The 20,403-nt window shown below is 40.6% G+C and overlaps 1 protein-coding gene and 1 long non-coding RNA gene across 2 annotated transcripts in view; one reads left to right on the forward strand and one right to left on the reverse strand.

Moving 5' to 3' along the window:
- Window positions 1–20,403, forward strand: part of KIF16B (kinesin family member 16B) — a 195,065-nt gene that overhangs the window by 39,770 nt on the left and 134,892 nt on the right. The window contains exons 3-10 of the mRNA XM_029917053.1: window positions 262–375; window positions 6,505–6,621; window positions 8,665–8,762; window positions 9,487–9,596; window positions 12,242–12,384; window positions 13,880–14,048; window positions 14,228–14,359; window positions 15,309–15,484. Of these exons, the coding sequence (XP_029772913.1) occupies window positions 262–375; window positions 6,505–6,621; window positions 8,665–8,762; window positions 9,487–9,596; window positions 12,242–12,384; window positions 13,880–14,048; window positions 14,228–14,359; window positions 15,309–15,484 (1,059 nt within the window). The remainder of the gene's footprint in view (window positions 1–261; window positions 376–6,504; window positions 6,622–8,664; window positions 8,763–9,486; window positions 9,597–12,241; window positions 12,385–13,879; window positions 14,049–14,227; window positions 14,360–15,308; window positions 15,485–20,403) is intronic.
- LOC115273800 lies at window positions 6,424–10,188 on the reverse strand. The gene is made up of 2 exons (XR_003900956.1): window positions 9,984–10,188; window positions 6,424–6,636 (listed from the first exon to the last, which is right to left on the reverse strand). It is a non-coding gene; the product is annotated as an uncharacterized LOC115273800 (long non-coding RNA).

A 20,403-nucleotide genomic window follows, 5' to 3' on the forward strand; every position in this document is an offset into this window, starting at 1 on the left:
AGTCTAGAAAAGTAGCCTTGGGTCATATCATAGAGAGCCTGGATTGCTGGGAGTTTAGGATCCCTCTCTCCCTTCCTTCCAACCTTCCTCCATCCCCCGCCTTCCCCTCCCCCCGTCACTCTTACTATTTATTTAGGGGGGAATTAAATGGTTTTTAGTCAAGTGATCATTATATATTTTTAATGAATTTTTCTTTTTCTGGAATTGGATTGATCACTTAGCTAACAGTGCTCTATATGTTATTATCATGATCCTCTCTAGATACCAGAAGGAGGGACCGGGGACTCAGGAAGAGAACGGACTAAGACCTTCACCTATGACTTCTCTTTTTATTCTGCTGATACAAAAAGTCCAGATTACGTCTCACAAGAGATGGTATGATATTTTCATAATCTTAATTTTGATTTATTTCCATATTGAGGAAAAAAATGCCCCCCCTAAAACTCTATAAAACATCTTGCTAATTTTTTCTGAATATAATTTATGTAAAATCTGCCTCTGTTAACTTGGAAAGGACTACTATTTTGAAGGATGTGCAAATAAAGCATTTTGGGAGCGCCATTTGTATGTTGCTAACTAAGCCCAGCAAATAGGCCGCTCAGCTCTGAGTTCTGCTGTGATGCAGGGCTTTAGAAGTTAGATTTCGAACCCACGTCCCATTTCCTGTAGACAGTTTTAGGATTCTTGAAAGAAGGGTGCTAGAAGGAATGGCCATTTTGTTGAGAATTTTTCTAGAATCTAGAATGTAGCTGTAATTTGTCCAAGGAACTGGTGCTATATACTGGTCTAGAATGTGGATATGACATGGGCATGTAAGAGCTGACCCAAAGGTCTTCGCAGGAGACCACTGCATGCTGACATTGCAGCATGAGGGGATTTCCCTGGGTGGGGCCAGTTGGGTGTTGAAACAGAACAGAGTTACGGGGAAGCATCAGTACAAGGGGAGGATTACGGACTTCTTCCTGGCTTCTTAACAGCTTCTTTAGATATATTGCTTCAGGGCTTCATGTGTTTAACACTAAGATAAGAATTCTTGTCTTGCCTACTCTTGGCTATAATCCATGTGGTGGCATCTTAAAGTGGTATGATTGTTTAGGTGCTTGCAACTTGGTGTGTCCATGCTCCAGAACCCCTGCATTGCCTAGAACATGTTAAAAATGCAAGAACATGTTAAAAATGCAAAATCTGTACCGATTCCAGACCAACTGAACCAAACTGCATTTTTTTAGTGGATTTGCACACCTCAACATTGGGGAACTTAACATTGGTTAAGCAAATGGTTTGTGGGAGAGGTCGGCCTACGGAGGCCATGTAAATGTTGGAGTTAAGATAGACAATGTAGAGAAATTGTTCAAAGGAGAGGATTGGAGTGTTTGTATCCAGAATGTATGGATTCAGCATCAGGGCAAAAATAGAAAGGATGACAGCAATAAGAATGCGAGCCATAAAGAGAGATTGGTTGGCTGGGATGACAGAGGGGCCAGGAACTCTGTTGTTAAGTTTGCGTTGGTGTCTGAAACTCTTCTTGGCACTCACGTACCTTGTCTCACTCCGTCCTCAGATGACCAGATTTAACTTTAGTTCTGTTTCTCTTTGTCAAAGAGCCTCTGAGCTTAAATAATGTGCTCAAGTCCATAGGCCTAATTGACTTCATTGTAGCTTAGTTGAGATCCTGGGGCTGACATGTAGGGCTGAGGAGATGCCACTGGAGGGTCTTCAGGGCATAAGGTTGGCTTGTTCAAATGACAGATGAATAGGGCAGCCTTATTGATGAATAAATGAATGAAAAGTCAACCAAGTTAAATTTGAAAATTGAATTGACTTTATTCATCGATTCACGAATTCTGCAGCATCCCATTCAGCAAGTAGAGAGGAGCTTTGAAGAGCTGCACAAAGTGGAAGGATTTTATAGGCAGAAACAGGGCGGGACAAGTAGCACAAGCAAAGAAAAGATTGTTTCAGGCAAGGTCATTTTCCCTAAGGGGTAAGAGTAGACGGTGTTATTAGGTGTATCACCTCATATTCCTCTGGGGGATGGAGAGGGCCCATGTGGCAGATTACTGCACTGGTGCTGATCAGAAAATTCCTAACTGACCAGTTGAAACTGCATATTTGGGGGAGGTTGAAACTGCAATTAGGTTAAGTGCTGAACCCCAGTTTGGTGACTTGGCCTAGCATAAGTGGGCCTGTGATTTTCTGTTTACCAGTAGTGCAGATAACTTTGCTGTTGAGGTAACTGGATTGCTCAGCATTGGTAGCTAGGAGTCTGGTGAGGAATAGAATGATACAGATATTGGAATCCAGATTTGGGCTTTAAAATAGGAATGGGAACAAAGTGGCTGGTGTGAGGGAAAAGTCAGTTCATTCCACAATCTCTGGGACGTCCTCAAGGGACGATGGATGAAGAGCCAGGAAGGCTTCCACTTCTTTTTTTTTTTTAATTTTTTTTTTATGTCATTATTTTATTTGAGAGAGAGAGACAGAGAGTGAGCAGGGAAGGGGCAGAGAGAGAGGGAGACACAGAGTGTGAAGCAGGCTCCAGGCTCTGGACTGTCATCCCAGAGCCCGATGCAGGGCTCAAACCCATGAACTGTGAGATCATGACCTGAGCCGAAGTTGGACACTTAACCGGCTGAACTACCTAGGCGGCCCTCCACTTCTAACTTACACAGCAAGCGGGTGCATTTTCCTTCTTTATTTAACCTGAACTTGAGGCCTTTTGGGTACAGAGGGCTGTGCTGAGGGCAAGTCCATGCGGGGAGGAACGGAGCAGCGTGTGACAGCAGGCCCTGGCACACTGGGGATGCTTGCTAAACATTTGCTGACTGACAGAAGTCGTTTACAGATGGTGGTTAATTTATGGGAGCAGATGACAATTTCCTGGTTCTACAAGAGTCAAGATCAGGGAAGCAGTAACAAGTTTAGCTCTTTTGAAAGTTAAAAATAAATGCTCAGGGTTTAAGAATAGTTTTAGTTTTTGCAAGGCTTCTGATAGGGATAATTTCCATGCTTTGGGTGATGGGCAGCGTCTCTTCTCAGGTGTTTTGGGGTTTTCGACTATATACAGTACTACTTTCCAGCAGAATCACATGTTAATAAAATCATCATAGATATGGGAAAATACCTATTTAAAAAAAAACAACTGTGTTAAGGAAAAGGGTAACCTTCCCTCACCCCTAATGTTAAAAAGAGCTTCAATTTTGACTACTGATTAAAGTTTTCGTGTCATCTCTGGCCCAGGATTTGAGCTGCCGGCTCGTAGCCTGCTACAAACAGGCGAAGATGACAGGCTTAGCATGATGTCAGCCTCCTCCTTTTTCTTTGCCTCATCTGAATATAGGGGCATCTTGAGGAAATAGATCATGCTTATTTCTATAGTTCAACTCAAGTTTCTCTTACTGTTAAACAAATACCAAGTAAGATGACCAGTAATATTTCTTCCTTTCAAATTAATTTTAGATTTGGAAAAAAAAAATCATGGGACAATTTAAGTCTATAGTCACATAAATTAATGACCATTAAATAAGGTCTGCTTTTTCATAATGGTTCTTCAAAACTCCAAAGGGAGGCTTTGATTTCCTTGGTTCAACCCTGGAGAAACTTGACACCTAAAATCTCCCAGTTGACAAGCTGGATGGGTGAGTCTTTTGTTTTAACAGTGCCCTCTTGTGGACAGTTCCCCTCAAGTGAGGCCCTGGGATGCCTTGGATCACTCTAGAAATCAGCTTGAAAATCTGTGCTCAGCTCTGCAGCTTGGTGGATTTTGGGTCACCCGGCCAGGTGTGGCTCTCACCAGGGTCTTGACGCCAGTGGAGGAGAGCTCTGTCTCACAAGCAGCCGCTCCCTTGCTACTTTGGTATGATACTGATGCTAAACAGGCCCTTCCTGGGAGCCGCCCTGGGGTAGCCTGTTTTCCTCGCCAAGAACCCCAAGGATGTGGGCAGTGTCCTGCTGCTTCTCTGGGTCCTGGGACAACTTTGGGTGGGTTACTTGAAGCTGAGACTGAGCCTGGCCTGGGTCTCAGTGCATCCAGACCTACATCCTCTAGGCCTGTTTTGTAGTCATGTTCACCAGCCCCAAGACCCCACTCTCTCTGATCCGGGCCCCCATGTCTGTCAGAGAACTCCAGCTGAGTTGGACTTCTGGAAGCATAGATAATGGTAAAATGGAGGCTGGGATTTTTTAAAAAATAAACTCTGAGAAAGAGTGCAGGAAAACTTGAGTGGGGAAGGGCAGAGAGAGGGAGATAGAGGATCTGAAGCAGGTTCAGTGCTGTCAGCATGGAGCCCGATGCGAGGCTTGAACTCATAAACTGTGAGATCATGACCTAGCTGAAGTCTGACACTTAACCAACTGAGCCACCCAAGTGCCCTGGTGGGTTGGACTTTTAATCCTGGGAAAGAATTTTATTTTGAAAACCCTTGGGTTTGGTTTAAATATATTTTCCATGACTTTGTTTTTGCCTCAGACAAAGGTATTACAGAAGATCCTTTTTTCTTTATTCTTCGGGAACTTCATGGAAGGCTGTTCTTCCTATCCAGTGGCACCCTATGATAGGGTAAAAATGATGTATGACTTTTATTTTTTGTTTAATCAGAGAGAACTGAAGAAATATTTAGAGTTTTTCCTCATGTTCCATATACGGTAGTGAAAATTGACGTTAGACAGGTGGTCTGGGGCCCTGAGCCTCCGCGGGATTCCTGGCTTCTGCTTTTTCAAGGTTTGTGGGAGGAGAACACTGAAGTGTTTGCACACGCTTGGTGGTCAGAAATGCCCAGGTGCAAATCCCAACTCTGCCACTCACTGTGTAGACTGACTCATCTCCCTTCTCCCCCTGGCAAATGGCTCTAAGGGGCGCTACTCACCCTATAGCATTTTATGAGGACCAGTATGCGAGCTCCCTGTGACCTGCTGTTACAGTTGAGAGTTGAATAAGTTATCAGAATTTGAGAATAGGCCTAGAAATATCCTACTCTCAAGGCTGAAATGGAGACAAATTAACAGTATGAATGAGACTGGTCATTTTGAAAGTGACTCGATTGAAATGATGGTTTGGAACTCTTTGACCGAGAAACTGAGGAAAACGAAGTCCAAGCAAGATGGCGGCAAGATTGGTACCTGAGTAAAGCTGAAGTCTGGTTGACTGTATTTTTATTTTGTCCTGGGACGATAGGCTGTGTTGATAGCAGGGATAGTTTATGTGGAGCTGAGGGCAAGGGGGCTAGTGCTTATCAGCCCTGTCTAGGGATGGGTGTTCTGGCTGGAAGGGCTTAGAACCCTGCAGGGAAGGTGATGGGTCTCAAAGCTCAGCACTCACACAGACTAAACATTCCTGAGGGGTTGATGAGGCTTTCACCTTGGACCATGGTGGCCCAACAAAACAGTGCCTTGCTTTTTCCTGGCCTTTAGAACCCGATCACGCTTCCTCTCCCACAGGGGGCAACATGGAGGCTTGTGGGGTTTGGAAAGGTTTGGTTGGTCCCCTTCCCAACTGGGTGTACCTAGGATGGCCACACATGTCGAATGGCCTCCTTGACAGCAGTTGTCTGGGCGAAGTATTTGTCCTTCATCCTGTTTCATTCCCTGCAGTGCCCCACTGCAGCCGGGTGGTACAGCAGACATGGACTCAGGCCAGTGTAGGTACAACCCCAGGCCCACACAGCTCCTCCCCCTGCCCGCTCCATCCGGGGAAAATATTCAAATAGGAGAAAGCGTCTGGACTTGGACTCCGAGAGCCTGGCCTTCCCAGCCCCATTCACACCCACCCATCACTCAGCTCTCTGAGAACCTTCTGAGACTTATTTTGATGAATTGCCGGACTGTTCAGATGACAGTATTGATTTGGCAATACTTGGAGCAATAACTTCTGGCCCTGGTGATTTTTAGGTTTTGAATATTTAGTTTCTGGAAGCTCTGATAGAATGCATAACTTCGTAAGTTTATTTAATTCTGAAGCGGTAAATCGTCATGCTTTAAAATCATCTCTGCTTCTTAGACATGATTGTCACTGTGCCTTGTTTACATTCAGGAATTTTTTGTTAACTTAAGTAGGAAAATGGATGGGGTTGCTTTTAGCCCTCTTGCCCTCAGCTCCACATAAACTATCCCTGCTATCAACACAGCCTATTGTCCGAGGACAAAATAAAAATACAGTCAACCAGACTTCAGCTTTGCTCAGGTACCAATCTTGCCGCCATCTTGCTTGGACTTCGTTTTCCTCAGTTTCTCGGTCAAAGAGTTCCAAACCATCATTTCAGTCGAGTCACTTCCAAAATGACCAATCTCATTCATACTGTTAACTTGCTTTTTGCTTTCCTTTTGATTAAAAACTGAGGTACATACATACTCTGTTGTTAATAGTTGTGTGATGATTTTTTTTTATGTGGTGTAATCTTTACAAGACGAAAGTAGCATTCCAGAATATTTGTCAACATTAAAGGGGCTCTTATTAAAATCTATGGTAATTGTGTCTTTTGTGTTTTTTTTGTTTGTTCCTGCTTTCAGGTTTTCAAAGCCCTCGGCACAGATGTTGTGAAGTCTGCATTTGAAGGTTATAATGCTTGTGTGTTTGCATATGGGCAAACCGGATCAGGAAAGTCATACACGATGATGGGAAACTCTGTACGTTGTTTTCTGCTGTGGGAAGAAAATTTCTCATTATTTCTCTTTGGACTGATAGAATTACCTCTTTTATCTACTTAGTCTCTACTAACTTGCTTCTCATGTTCTGATCATTCTTTAACAATAAGATAAAACTCAGTAATAAGTTGGACTAAATTTCCTTTGAGAGATTTTAAATTAGAAATAGTTTTAAGTTTATAAGCATGAATAATGGATGCAAGTCTCAGTTCATTTTCCGTTTTTAAAGGCTTTATAATCTTATCTAAAAAGTATGCTGGGCCCACAAGTAATATATTCTTCTTTTCTGCCAACACAACAGTTTGAATAAAATTACTGAACTCTGTTCTTTTTAAAATTATTCAAAACATATTTTCCCCAAGTAAAACGTAAAAAAAAAAAAATCTGACTCTCTGGTGGAAAGGTACTATATAACTCCAGCCTATACATAAAAAGAGAATTATGCAGTTTGTATGGTGTGTATATAGTTAATGGAGTATGTAGAGTTTAGTAGTTATGCTGTGTAAACTAACAGATACTAAAGTTATACTTGCCCCAAAATATGGAAGAGTAGAAACTAGACATTATTGCGGCTTTATCTCATTCTGTGTTTTCTCCAGATCTAGGTAGATCTTTGCATGTTTATGTGTTTTACTAATGTCCCACTGAAAACTCTCTTTGCTGCCTGTCAGAAGGCAGCCAGTTCTAGCTGGGGAGGTACAGCAGGGGATCACAGGGCTCCTGCTCCCAGGCATGATGGTGTCTTTAATGCTGAAAGTTTTCAGGTTCAGGGACATAGTGGTAAAGAAGGGTGGGTCTTTCCGGATGAAAAGTATTTGAGTGCCTGTATCCTGGCTTCCTAGATTCAGCCTTTTCCTTTACAGAAATAGAGGAATGCTGTGCTGTGAACCCTCAATGCTGAACGGAAGGGAAGATTAAATAGGAGAGTAAACAGGTTCAGGAGTTTCACATTTCCTTTTATCATTACTTCTTCCTAGTTTCTCCACTGTGTCTTTACAAAAAAAAAAAAACAGCAACAACAGCAAAAAACCAAAAACAATAAAAAAGAGAAAAAGCCTTCTTTAAAAAGAAATTTGCATGTTGATTTGTTAGTAGCTATTTTACCTAAGTTAAACGTTCGTAAAGCACTCCTAAATTATACCTGTTTTTCTCTGACCTTATGGCTGAGTGCTGTTTGGGCCTTCCTTTTTATTTTGTTTTTTAAAGGAAGAATAAACAATATGGTGAAAAGCCCAGTTTTTCTTAATAAGAATTGGTACCAACCTAATGGTATAAAGGAGAAAAATCTCTTAAAGCTATAATGATTATTCTTGTATTTTTTTGGTGGGGTTGGGGGAATGTCGGGTGAAGGTAGAGAGGGTCTTCGGAAGGGAGTTTTGTTTACTGACAAGAAATACTTGGCCTCACCTTTAGCATCCTTCTGAGGTTTGTCAGCTTGTTAATGCTGGCTGAAATGTGAATATTCCTGAAGATGCCCACATTGCATAATTAATATGATGTATTAAAATCTGTCTAGGAAGCCCAGTGTAGAGATTAGTGCATCAAAGGAGGGATACACTGTGTGTTTTCCTGTGGGCCTGTCACCTAAGTTTTAAGATTTATCAGCTACTTTGAATGCTACAAAGGTTTCATTGGTATTTTTCTTTTCTGCTCAGTGTATATTTCACCTTCTTTGGTCATTTGACCTAATATGCTTTTCCACATTTATTCTACCCCTGTAGACCATCTTGTTTGAAAGTTAAGGAATCGATCTATGTTTTCAAGCCAGAATTCAACTGATTAACAGCTGATAATTGTACATTACCCTAGCCCTGGCATATAGAAGTTAGAAAGCTTCATTCTTTCATCTCAGAGGATGGGAGCAGTCCCAAGGGGGTGGATGGTGTGTCTGGGGCCTGCAGTGGTAGGCCTGGCCTTGACCTACAGGCCCCTCGAGTCTGAATCCACTTGGGCAAATTGCACATTCAGCCATCCGTTGCTTCTATTTCAAGTGACAGCTGTGCCATTCCTTCTCTCCTACTGCAGGGCGATTCTGGCTTAATACCTCGGATTTGTGAAGGTCTCTTCAGTCAGATAAATGAAACCACCAGATGGGATGAAGCATCTTTTCGAACTGAAGTCAGGTAGGGCCTGTGGCCTGAGTAACTGAATGTGTGAGCTTGGTGGTGGCTTCTCTCCAGGCACGAGCAATGGATAAAGGGCAAAGCCTGTGGATTCCTGAAGGGAGAGTCCACCTTTGCCCCTCCTGTGCTATCGTACATGGAAGGAAAGCTTAAAACACATCTGTTTTCAGTGACTCTCTTGGGTGCAATTTGGATTAGGATTTGGGAAGTGGGCAGAAATTACCCTTCTAGGTCAGAAACTATATCCCGTTCACTTGCCTTATTCTTTTAGCTAAATAAGGTTTGTGTTTTCTTTGTGTTGGTAGGATCACTGTACACCTAATCTTTAAATAAATCTGGATGGGTGGGGTGTCTTTTTCCTTCTTGAAATTAGACCTTTGTGGGGATCCTGTCTCCTCACTGGTTTTGAGGGCAGACGCGGCAATCAGAGGTCCTTATGGCTGGCCCGACCTCTCAGTGGCTGTGTATCCTTGGACACTTTGTTTAAAACACTCTACACCTCCATTGCATAACCAGTAAAATGGGGATATTAGTAGTTAGTCTATTGGGCTACTTGTGGGCAGTGGTAGGGATTAAATGAAGTAATCCATTTAAAGTGCTAAGCATCGTACCTGATACATATAGATTGTTACTGCCTATAAAGGTATGTTGCTGCTGTTGTTGTTTTTTTGTTATTAATGTCTGAAATCATTTCACTGAATTCAATCCTATTTAAAATTTTTAGCTACTTAGAAATTTATAATGAACGTGTGCGAGATCTGCTTAGGCGGAAGTCATCCAAAACCTTCAATTTAAGAGTCCGAGAGCATCCAAAAGAAGGACCTTATGTTGAGGGTAAGAGCAAATCTTTCATACCTCTGTTCTTCCTGGGAATTTCTAGAAGAACAGTAGCTTCGGGGGGGAAATGTGAGATAATGGCAATATGCAAAAAATTTATTTATCTTTGGCATTTTATCATAGCAAAAATGACATGTGCCATCACTATAGCTGTCACTAGTAAGAATTTATATTTCATTGAGCATTCACTGATTTTGTGAGCTTGCCAATAGATTTCCTCTGGCTTTCAGAATAAGAACTCTCTGGAAATTTGTTCTCCAGTGTTCTCAGGCAAGATAACCAACCCTATAGGCTGTCTCTTTAAATGGCATTGTGTCTTAGCAGTATATTTTTACTGACCTTAATGGTGGCTTAGGACTGTATGGAGATTCTTAGACCTCTTACCTTGTGAGAAGAGCATTGACAAGAGTTTCCTTTGCTGTGGTCCTCAGCATTTGTGTTGTGACACACTAGCTGTGTCACAGTCAATTGTGAGGAATGTCACAAGTAATGATGGGTGAAGGGCTGGCCCCTGCTATTTATAAATAGGCTGGGTTTAAGGCTGTGTTGATAACGAGGCTCCTCTCAACTTCCTCGCATCTGGGCCGAGTTGTGACTGTCCTGTAGGAATCACAGACAGAAATGTGCTTTGCTGTGGCTCTTGTCCTGCGTCTGTGTCTCACTGGAGGCGAGGCTGAGAACTGGCCGTGGGCGTAAAGGTGTTTCCTGTTTTGGTTGTCTTTTCCACCTGGTGATGTCAGGTGTACTAACAGGACCCCATCTGCATTTTATTAAATTTCCAATAGGAATTTCACCTTTTATAAGCCCAAAAGTAACGTGTATAACTATGTATTTGCTTTGTGGAGCATAGAATAGCTATTATTGTTAATAGCTTTTAGGCTAACTGTGCCTTCATGCTTCCTTTAATTGTCTTATCAGATGTTAAAACATATTATAAAGCTGGCTTATGAGGAGTCAGAATAATCAAATTGGAAAACATACAGAATATGATGTAGATACTTATGGTGACTTCGTTTCTAATAAATCTGGTGTTCAAACATTGGACGAACATTGGTTGGTATGCTCTCTGGCGGGGTGGGGAAGAGAGTCAATTGGCATCAGAGCTCAGTTTTTGCACCAGGATAAATGGCAAATGGAACAAAGATTTTAATATCGAAAGTGACATAAAAATGGCTACAAGAAACTATAGGTTAAATTTTTTTTTCAGAGATTTGGAGAAGGGATGTCTTTTAAAAATCTTACTTAAAACCTAGAAACCATGAAATGTTAAATTTGAAATGGTAAAAAAACAAAACAAAACAAAAAAATTTGGCAGAAATACAATCATCAAGGTAAAAAGACAACTTGAAAAGTGGGAAAAATCTTTTCAGTACAAGTTTCAGACAAAAGACTGATTTCCCAATAATAAAGAGATCCCATAACCTGATAATGACAGCTTCAACAACCAAATAGACAAATTAATGAAGGACGTGAATAGACTTCACAGAAATGGAAATATGGATGGTTTTTAAATGAAGGGAAGAATGTTCAGCCTCACTCATAATCAGAGAAAAGCCAAAATAAAAAAGTCTTCAAGAGAACATTTCTTACCTCTTTCTGGCAGATGTAAGCAAGCCTGATAAGACAGTGGTGGCAGACAGTCTCATCCGTTGCTACTGCTGGGTGTTAATTGCCTTCTGTGTTGCAGGATGGTTTGCAAACCCCACCCCCTCCCCCCAAATTTCAAATGTGCTTTGATCCAGAACTTCTGGCTCCTAAGAATTTTTTTCTGCAGAAATATTCACACATATCTGAGAAGACCTGTGTATATTTGTAGCAGTGTTACTTGTAATTGGGAACAGAATGTAAACAACGTCTATGGTTCCAACAGGAGACTGGCTAAAATTGGTTATGGTGCATGCATAAGGCTGAACGCTCTGCAGTCATGCAAATGAGTGAAGAATCACCTTAACTGATGCAGAATATTCTTCAGTATATTATTGCACAGAAAAAAGCAGGATGCAAATTTAATTACGTATACATATATACATATATATAGTATATATGTAATTGCCTGTATATGGGTTATTTTTAGAAGGGTATGGAGAAACTAATTACATTGGGTTGTCTGACACATCGAAGTGGGGAGTGGGTTTAGGATGGGTGATGGGAAACCCTTTACACAGTATATCTTTTGTAGTCTTTGATTTTAGAAACATATGAATGTTCCCAGAAAATGAATGACATGTTTTTTAAGGGATTAAAAAAATGCTCTTGGGTTTTGCACAATGCTAGTGTTTACATTTCCCTTGCTATGACTAATGCTCAGGGAGGTCGATGATAATAGCTAACATCTATCGTAAATACACTCTGTGATTATGTGATAGATACATAGTATCAGAGGTGACTGAGGCTCGGTGAGGTTAAGTGACTTGAGCATAACCATGTAAGCCCACTGGTCAGCGGCAGAGTAGGACTTGATCTCTGACAGCCCAGCCCTCGAGTCTGTGTTACAAACTGCCAACTGTAGGAACAAGCAAGATCTTTAAGCAAGTCAACAAATTTGTACAGTCGTGTGTCATTTCATAGGGGTAAACTCCTTGTTCTGTTTATTATATATTAGGGAGATTTCTTCAGCCCCCTGGTCCCCGCATTTTTTCCAGATTTATCCAAACATTTAGTACAGAACTACGGTGATGTAGAAGAACTCATGGATGCAGGAAATATCAATCGAACCACAGCCGCGACTGGGATGAACGACGTCAGTAGCAGGTCTCATGCCATCTTCACAATCAAGTTCACTCAGGTGAGGTCAGCTGGGAGGCCGGCTTACTCCATCCTTGAGGTCTTTACTTGGTGATTAGCACCAGCTGAGGACCGATCATTGTGGAACCAGGAGCAACAGCAGGCAAAGGTGACTGCCTGTCATCTTCTTAATTAGAGTCGAACATGTGCTGTGTGCAGTTTCTCCGTGGTTACAGTCACAGTCATTTGAAATGTCCAGATGTGTACCCTCAAGAAATACTTAGCAGGCTTCCACCCGGTTCTAGACATTAAAAAAAAAAAAACTTGCTTTATGCATAATTAAGCAAAAGTTTTCAGTGTTGCCAGCTCTGTGGGAGATATGGATTGCGAGTCAGACCAGCTGGAGGCCAAGGTGAGGAACTCATTGTGGTACATTATCGCTCCATGGCACTCACACCCCACAATGTTGATTATGATTATTTGAATGGTATTAAAGGGCGACCAGTGTTTTTAGGTACTAGTGTAAGAACTCATTCTGATTACGAATCAAATGAGCACATTTTGAATATGTGTGGAATTACTGAAGGTAAATATTTTAAGACCGAGGCCAGTAGAGCAGATGAATGCAAACATGTAGGATCCTCTCAGGTCTTAAACGTGTCTTAGGAGTTTGGGGATGTCCTGGCCTATATTAACTATTGAACATATCAGATACAAAAAATATTATTTTATTAAGGAGCAGGATCACGGAGCAAGGAAAATAAAAATTCTCAAAAGTCAATCAGAACAACCCCCAATAAATACTCCACATCTTTACCTTTTGTTATATCTTTGCTTTGGATTTATTATAGTTTTTGGATTTTCTCCTTTCTGGTTACTGTGGATTAGGATATAGCTTTCTCTGGTTTCTAAGAGGCTTACGTTTCTATCAAAATATGGTAATTTTTTTTGGCATTTTGGTTCAGACTGTTAAATGTAGGTTAAAAGTCATTGGGAAGGTAAAATTTTGGTAGAATTCAGAATCAAGGAATACACTATTTCAAGTTTTCAGTGTTTCATAATTTGTGAAACAAGTTTTAACAGTGAATAATGGTCAAATGATCTTTTACGTAACTGTCTACATTTATCGTATTTTGGAGAGCCATTTTGTTTGGAATGCTGAAGACTCTAGATGAGAACAAAACTATTCCTTGTTTACTTCTGTTTTCTTTGTTGAGTGCCCTCAGTGACTTGAGTTCTGGTCTGCCACAGTCAGACTCAGTAAGCCTTTGTTGAGAATAACTGAGTGATTTGAGTAATGGAACAGATCTTCAGAAAGTTTAAGAATCATATATGTTAGACTTCTGTTGTAGTCAGCTTCATTTGGAAGTTTCTATACTCCCTAAGAAGGCCAGTGAAACTAACAAAATTAAAACAACAACAACAACAACAAAACCAAAACTCAAAACGCTCTCCTAAGAGATCACAGTGAGAAGTGGAAAAAAATAGAATTTGTATCACAGATAACGTTAGGGCTCTTTACAGCTCTTCAATTTTGCTTTTATGTTTTGCCACAGGCAAAATTTGATTCTGAAATGCCATGTGAAACCGTGAGTAAGATCCACCTGGTCGATCTTGCTGGAAGTGAGCGCGCAGATGCCACCGGTGCCACTGGGGTCAGACTGAAGGAAGGGGGGAGCATCAACAAGTCCCTCGTGACTCTGGGAAATGTCATTTCTGCCTTAGGTGGGCTTCTGCTTGTTCCCTGCCCCTCTTACTCTTCGGTACTGTGTTAGCATGAAGCGGTTATGTTTAATGTTTGTGTTATAGTCTGAGTGGATAGCCTCAAGGTTTTCTGAAGCCAAATTAGAGGAAAAAAAATTACTTGTTTTTTTTTTTTTCCCTCCCCCTCTTCCTCCATGCAGCCGATTTATCTCAGGATGCAGCAAACCCTTTTGTGAAGAAGAAGCAAGTTTTTGTGCCTTACAGGGATTCTGTTTTGACTTGGCTGCTGAAAGATAGCCTTGGCGGGAACTCTAAAACCATCATGATCGCCAGTAAGAAATTCAAGTTCTTTTCCTCAGCAGATAGTGTTTTATGTGAACTAACTGTAGATGTTGTGTAAGTTTAAAGTGTCCCGTTGGGAAATAGTGCCTTTTTAAATCTTAAAAATATAATAGTTTTTCTATCTTGAAGAAAATCGCTGTGATCCCCATCTACACTATCATATTATTAACTCTCTTTCTCGTTTCCTAGTTAGATAAACTTGCCATGTGTTGTGCAAATGCTGCTGCATTTTCACTCACTAGTGAAGTGTAACAGAAAAAGATGTACAAAGGGGAGACAGTTGCTTGGGAGAACTCAAAAGCTTTTAATCCCACTTCCTCTTGTCTTTTCTCCTCTTCCTTCTTGTCTCTGTGTCTTCCCCATTCCCCAGGCCACCCATTAACGGTAGAGAAAAGGCATTTTTCCTGCGGTGTGTACTCCAGATACAGTGATCTAGTTACCTGAGCCCTAAAGGCTGTGGTGGGAGTGCAGGGGGGTGATTAACCAAAGCTTTAGAGGAAAAAAAGTTCACTGATCTACTGACTCTTTTGAAAAATAATCGTGTTGTGGATTTTTGCAGATGGTAGACTTTGCCGGAACTTCTAAAAGTATTTTAATTTCTATGTAATATTGAGAAGTATAAATAATCTTAAAATCTTCTTCTTCCTATATTTTCAACAGAAAACTCCTTAAAATATGGAATGTCTCCTATCTCATTTTAGAGTTGGTTAGATAGCTAGCAGAATCTAGACCTAAGAGGAGCAAAATGACATTTAATTTGGTATAGTGAGCACCTTTCCTATAAATCTGAGATAATTTTTAATATTCATTACTATGGCAATGAATATTTAGTCTATCCAGTGACCTGGGGTTAATCTGACTTTTAAATTACAAACCAACTTTGTGTTAAATGAAACACGGAGTGCTGGATAAATTATTTTTTGAATTCATTCTTCACAGCCATTTCACCTGCTGATGTCAATTATGGAGAAACCCTAAGTACTCTTCGCTATGCAAATAGAGCCAAAAACATCATCAACAAGCCTACTATTAATGAGGACGCCAACGTCAAACTCATCCGTGAGCTGCGTGCTGAAATAGCCAGGCTGAAAATGCTGCTCGCTCAAGGGAATCAGGTTGGGTTTCTCTGAGATTTATGGATAATTTTCTTTGAGTAATGACATCTATTTCTAGATCTTAATGAGACAATTATCTCACTCGTTGTATGGATTTGAGTAAATAAGTGCTAAGTAGAGCTTTGAGTGAAGTTAGCCAGTCTCCTTTACATTACCCTCCCCTTGGTCTTTGCATTCGTTATGGGCTCTGTGTGTAAGATTTTATCCACGAAACCTGAAATGATTAACTATCTAATAGTTATCAATTATGGATGGAAATTTAGCATGCAATAGGATTAGCTGCGTAATCTCCATTAGTGCAAGGAAATTGAGGTGCTTGGAGTAATATTTAAAATTCTACTCATGCGTTTTATGACTTGAAAATGTACTTTAACAGAATGAAAGACTTGTTTGAAGACCTTTCTGAATCTGTTTTGCATTGCCCATCCAGAGGTGGTTTTGGTGATACAGTGATGTGTGGGACACACCTGTAACTGGCTGCAATGACGTCCCTGAGGCCCTGCTTGATTGTCACAGTGGCTTCACTTCGGGATCTTTTGGGATTCCGGTGAAGGGCCTTTGTCCTTGTTTTTTCACAGTGAACTTGTTTATCTGTGTAGTGGTCATACAGAGTTACGTTCTCTAACGAATAGTGTGACTTAGGTTCTGATAGGTTTTAGATACTGTTGTGAAGAAAGCCCACCCTTGAAAGAAAACCAGGGATAGCTTTTTAAAATATTCAACTTAGATTTGAGTTAGAGATAAACAAATATATGTTTCTTCCCATTTTCCCATGCATGGATATCTTAAGTGTATTATTTAAAAAATGCTTCTTTTTAGATGCAGAGTGCTCTCTCTAGAGCAGCTTTTCATCTAGAAATGTATGGACCTTGAAGCCCTTGACGTACCATAAGTGGTTTGACCCATGAAACTATTGGCAGGATGAAGACCTCATTGAGTTTCCTGGGTCCTGAAATACACCCGACAGTTCTTTACCATACAGTGGAATTGTTCATTGCTCTTAAAAATGTCTCTACCTAGGGAGACCTGGGTGGCTCAGTTGGGTGGTTGAGCAACCGACTCTTGATTTTGGTTCAGGTCATGATCCCAGGGTGTTAGGATCAAGCTCTGCATCAGGCTCTGCGCTGAGTGTGGAGCCTGCTTAAGATTCTTTCTCTCTCTCTCTCTGCCCCTCTCTCCCACTGGCCACACTCTCTCAAAAATATAACAAAACAAAACAAAACATTCCACATATATTTGACTTTTTGATGTGAACCTTTCCTGTGTGTGAAGGCAAGGAGTCAGAATGAATGTCCAGCTGTATGTGATGTAGTCAGGCTTCCCTGACTTAGGACATGATCATCATTTTAACTTGTACACCATACTATTGGGATCTTTTTTCAATGTCATTAAAAGTTTGTTTATCTGAAGTGAACATTTAAGGATGATTTGATAGGATCACCCAAGCTATTATATGTGAAGGAAAGTATTTGGAAGATTATTGGTGCAACTCGTACTTAATGATTTACTAAGTTACGGGGACGAAGGAAAAGAAAGATCAGCCTTTAAATGAAATTGAGGAAATCCTTGAAGGGAGCCTTATCATATGGACAGAAAAGTTTAATTTATTAGAACTTTTACATATTCTATCTGAGGAATGTCTTGAGAGATACTGTGTGAGCCAGTTCCTTTTATCTTCTTGAATAACCGAAGGCTGCTGCTGTAATTAAAGGAGTATTTTTATTGCTGTAGTACTGACGGTGAGGGTGGGAAAGATGGTTAAGTCTGTTCTAGAACACACTGAAGATAAAGGTTTGTGATAAGCTTCCTACATTATAATAAAAACAGGAGTCCAATTTAAAATAATTTATCACACTATGAAACTATAAATTGTTGTGGGACAATACAGGCTTACCCTAAATTAATTAAATTTGTGATGCTCAATAAAATAAACAGGTGTTTTTAAGTGCCCATTAAAAATTCTTGTATAATTTTTTCTGGTGACATTGCTCTAGTCCTGCAGTATTCCAAATGGTGCCATGGTTCATTGGGATTGTTACTCAAATCAAAATTCCATTATTTGTTTAAGGGCAGCTAAATAAAAATCAACTCCTTTTAGCGAGTTTTTGTATTTGCCAGTGCAAAATGTCATGTGCATCAGAATTTCAAAACTACGAAGTAAATAAAGCACGAGAATCTAACATGTATTTGCTTCTCCTCTACAATGAAACATACAGATGTATGTCGTAGTTTGTATATCTACATATATGTGGACTCTATTTAAGAATTATCTACGTACAGGAAAATTACATACTGTAAGCATACAGATGATTGAATTTTGGCAAGCTGAATCCACCGATCTAACCTGCATCCACATCAAGGAGCAGAAATTAGCAGCAACCTGGATATTCCTTTTCCAGGCAGTACCTACCATTCCTTTCAAGAGTAACCACTACCCTGGCCTCTGAGGACACAGATTAGGTGTTAGTGTTGTCTCTACTTTTGTTCTTTATAGAAATGGAATCATGCAGTATATACTCTTTTGATCTCATTTCTTTCCTTCAACGTTGTGTTTGTGAGATTGATTCGTGTTGTTGCGTGCGGTCGTATCCGTTCATCCTCACTGCTGTGCTGTACTGCATCATGCAAGCGTGTCCCAGCTCATTATCCAGTGTAAGTTTGATGGGCGTTTGGGGAGTTTCCTTTTTGGGGCTGTTAGTGCCATTGCTGACTTTCTTCTGCATGTCATTTAGTGAATGTCCGCACGCGTTTCTGGCGGGTTTATACTTCAGAGTGGAGTGGGTGGGTTGGAAGGTGGACAGATGCTCAGTTTTAGCCAGTTTCTTACAGTGCTGGACCAGTTTATAGTCCTCCATGAGTACACGGAGGTGCCAGTTCTAGTGGCTGCAGGTCCTCGTCCACGCTCGATGCTGCCCCTTTTTCATTGTAGCCATCTGATGGATGCACGGTTATGGTACAGAAGGATTTGGGTTTGCACTTCTCAGATGATTAATGAAGTTGAGTATTTTGATCGCCTGTCCTTTCAAGTGTTCTCTCTTGTTATATTTAACATGTTTTCAGAATTCTGCTTTCAATCTGACAGAGAGAATGTCTGTGAACTCTTTCTCTCTAGGATGTATTGGAGATGAGAAAATTAAACAATAGAGAGATGAAATAACCCAGAAAAGTCGGGTAACAAAGGAGGACAATAAGAGAAGATGGAAATAGGATGAATTTCTCATTTGTGTGGCTGGAGTCACAGAGAAATGTTAAATGATAGCTAGATAATAGAAATGTCATCATGTGCAAACTTTTAAGGTAGACACATCTCCAGGAGGGTCATAGACAGAAACTGTTACATGATATTTGTACAAATGAACACAGGCCTACTAGGGAATTCAGAGGGGAAATGAAGAAGTGCAAAAACAGCATTATGTTGTTTTTACACCTTATGTGTATTATGCATACCTAAAAAAAGCACTTTATGGGCTGCCCAGGTGGCTCAGTCGGTTGAATGTCCGACTCTTGGTTTCACCTCAGGTCATGAGACCAGGGTCATAGGATCTAGCCCTGGTTTGGGTTGTGTGCTGAATGTGGAGCCTGCTTGAGATTCTCTGTCTGTCTGTCTGTCTGTCTGTCTCTCTCTCTCGTTTTCTCCCCTCCTCTGCCCCTTGCCCCCACTCATGTGCTCCTTCTCTAAAACAAACAAAAAAGCACTTTATTATAGCAAAAGTACAATTCATAATTAAAACCAAACATGATATCAACTTTTATAAAGAAAAAAATGAGAAAAAAAACTACAGGAAATAACAGGCGATGGAGCCAAACACCTTTGCCACAGGGAACTGGAACTCCTCTGTCTCATTTCACGAGCGCTCACATAGACCAAGGTAAGGAAGGACATAGCATATTAATATAACAGCATGAAAACTTGCTCTAATCAGTACAAACCGGGAAAAATAGATTGCTAACTTGTGCCACAAAAGACTACTTTCCTTATTATGAAAAGAGCTTCTTTTTGCTTTTTAAAAAAATGTTTTTATTAATTTTTGAGAAAGCGAGCGAGTGCAGGAGAGGCAGAGAGAAAGGGGGCAGGGGGCAGAGGGTCCGAAGCAGGCTCTGTGCTAACAGCAGTGAGCCCAATGTAGGGCTTGAACCCACAAACTGTGAGATCATGACCTGAACCAAAGTCAAACACACAACCGACTGAGCCATCCAGGTGCCCGGAATAGTGCTTCTATTAAAAAAAAAAATAAGAAAAAGATCACAAGCTGACAGAAAAGTGAACAAAGAACATGAGCACAGATGATAGGAAAAGGTTTCAAAAGGAAAAGGTTTCAAATGGTTTCTAAGTCTATGAAGAAATACTCAGTGTCCCTTGAAATACAGTAAATGCAAATATTAAGAATAGTGAAATGAATATATATGGATACAGATACATAGATAGTCATTAAGCTGTGTATTTTGCTACATGTAAATTATACCTCAGAGTTCTTAGAAAACCTGTCAGATGGACAAAGATCAAAATGCCTCCTTGCAGAGCATATTGGCCCGGTGGGAGGCATCAGGTGCTTGTATCTGTTGTGAGTGGAGCTGATACTGCTACACTTTGGATGCAGTGTTACCAGCGGTTTAACACATGAACTCATCTGACTATTATTTAGTCCTGATTGTTTCTCTTCTAAATGGACACCTTGCAGAGAGTAACTTAATTGAAAATGGTTTAGTTTTACCAGATATTTCCTTTAAAAGGACTTAGGTATGTTTTCCAGAAAATGTAGTGGTTGTGATAGCCTGCATGCATGTGTTCAGTTGGTGATTATCTGCTGAGTTGATGATGTGGTAGGACTGTTTCAACTTTTGAGTATAGATGAAAAATCCTTAAAGTGTGGAGTCTGTGAAATTAGCCATGTTTTAAAGGGGGCGCTAGTTGTTCTGAC

The sequence above is a fragment of the Suricata suricatta genome, chromosome 12, assembly GCF_006229205.1.
Source record: "Suricata suricatta isolate VVHF042 chromosome 12, meerkat_22Aug2017_6uvM2_HiC, whole genome shotgun sequence".
Lineage (NCBI taxonomy): Eukaryota > Metazoa > Chordata > Mammalia > Carnivora > Herpestidae > Suricata > Suricata suricatta.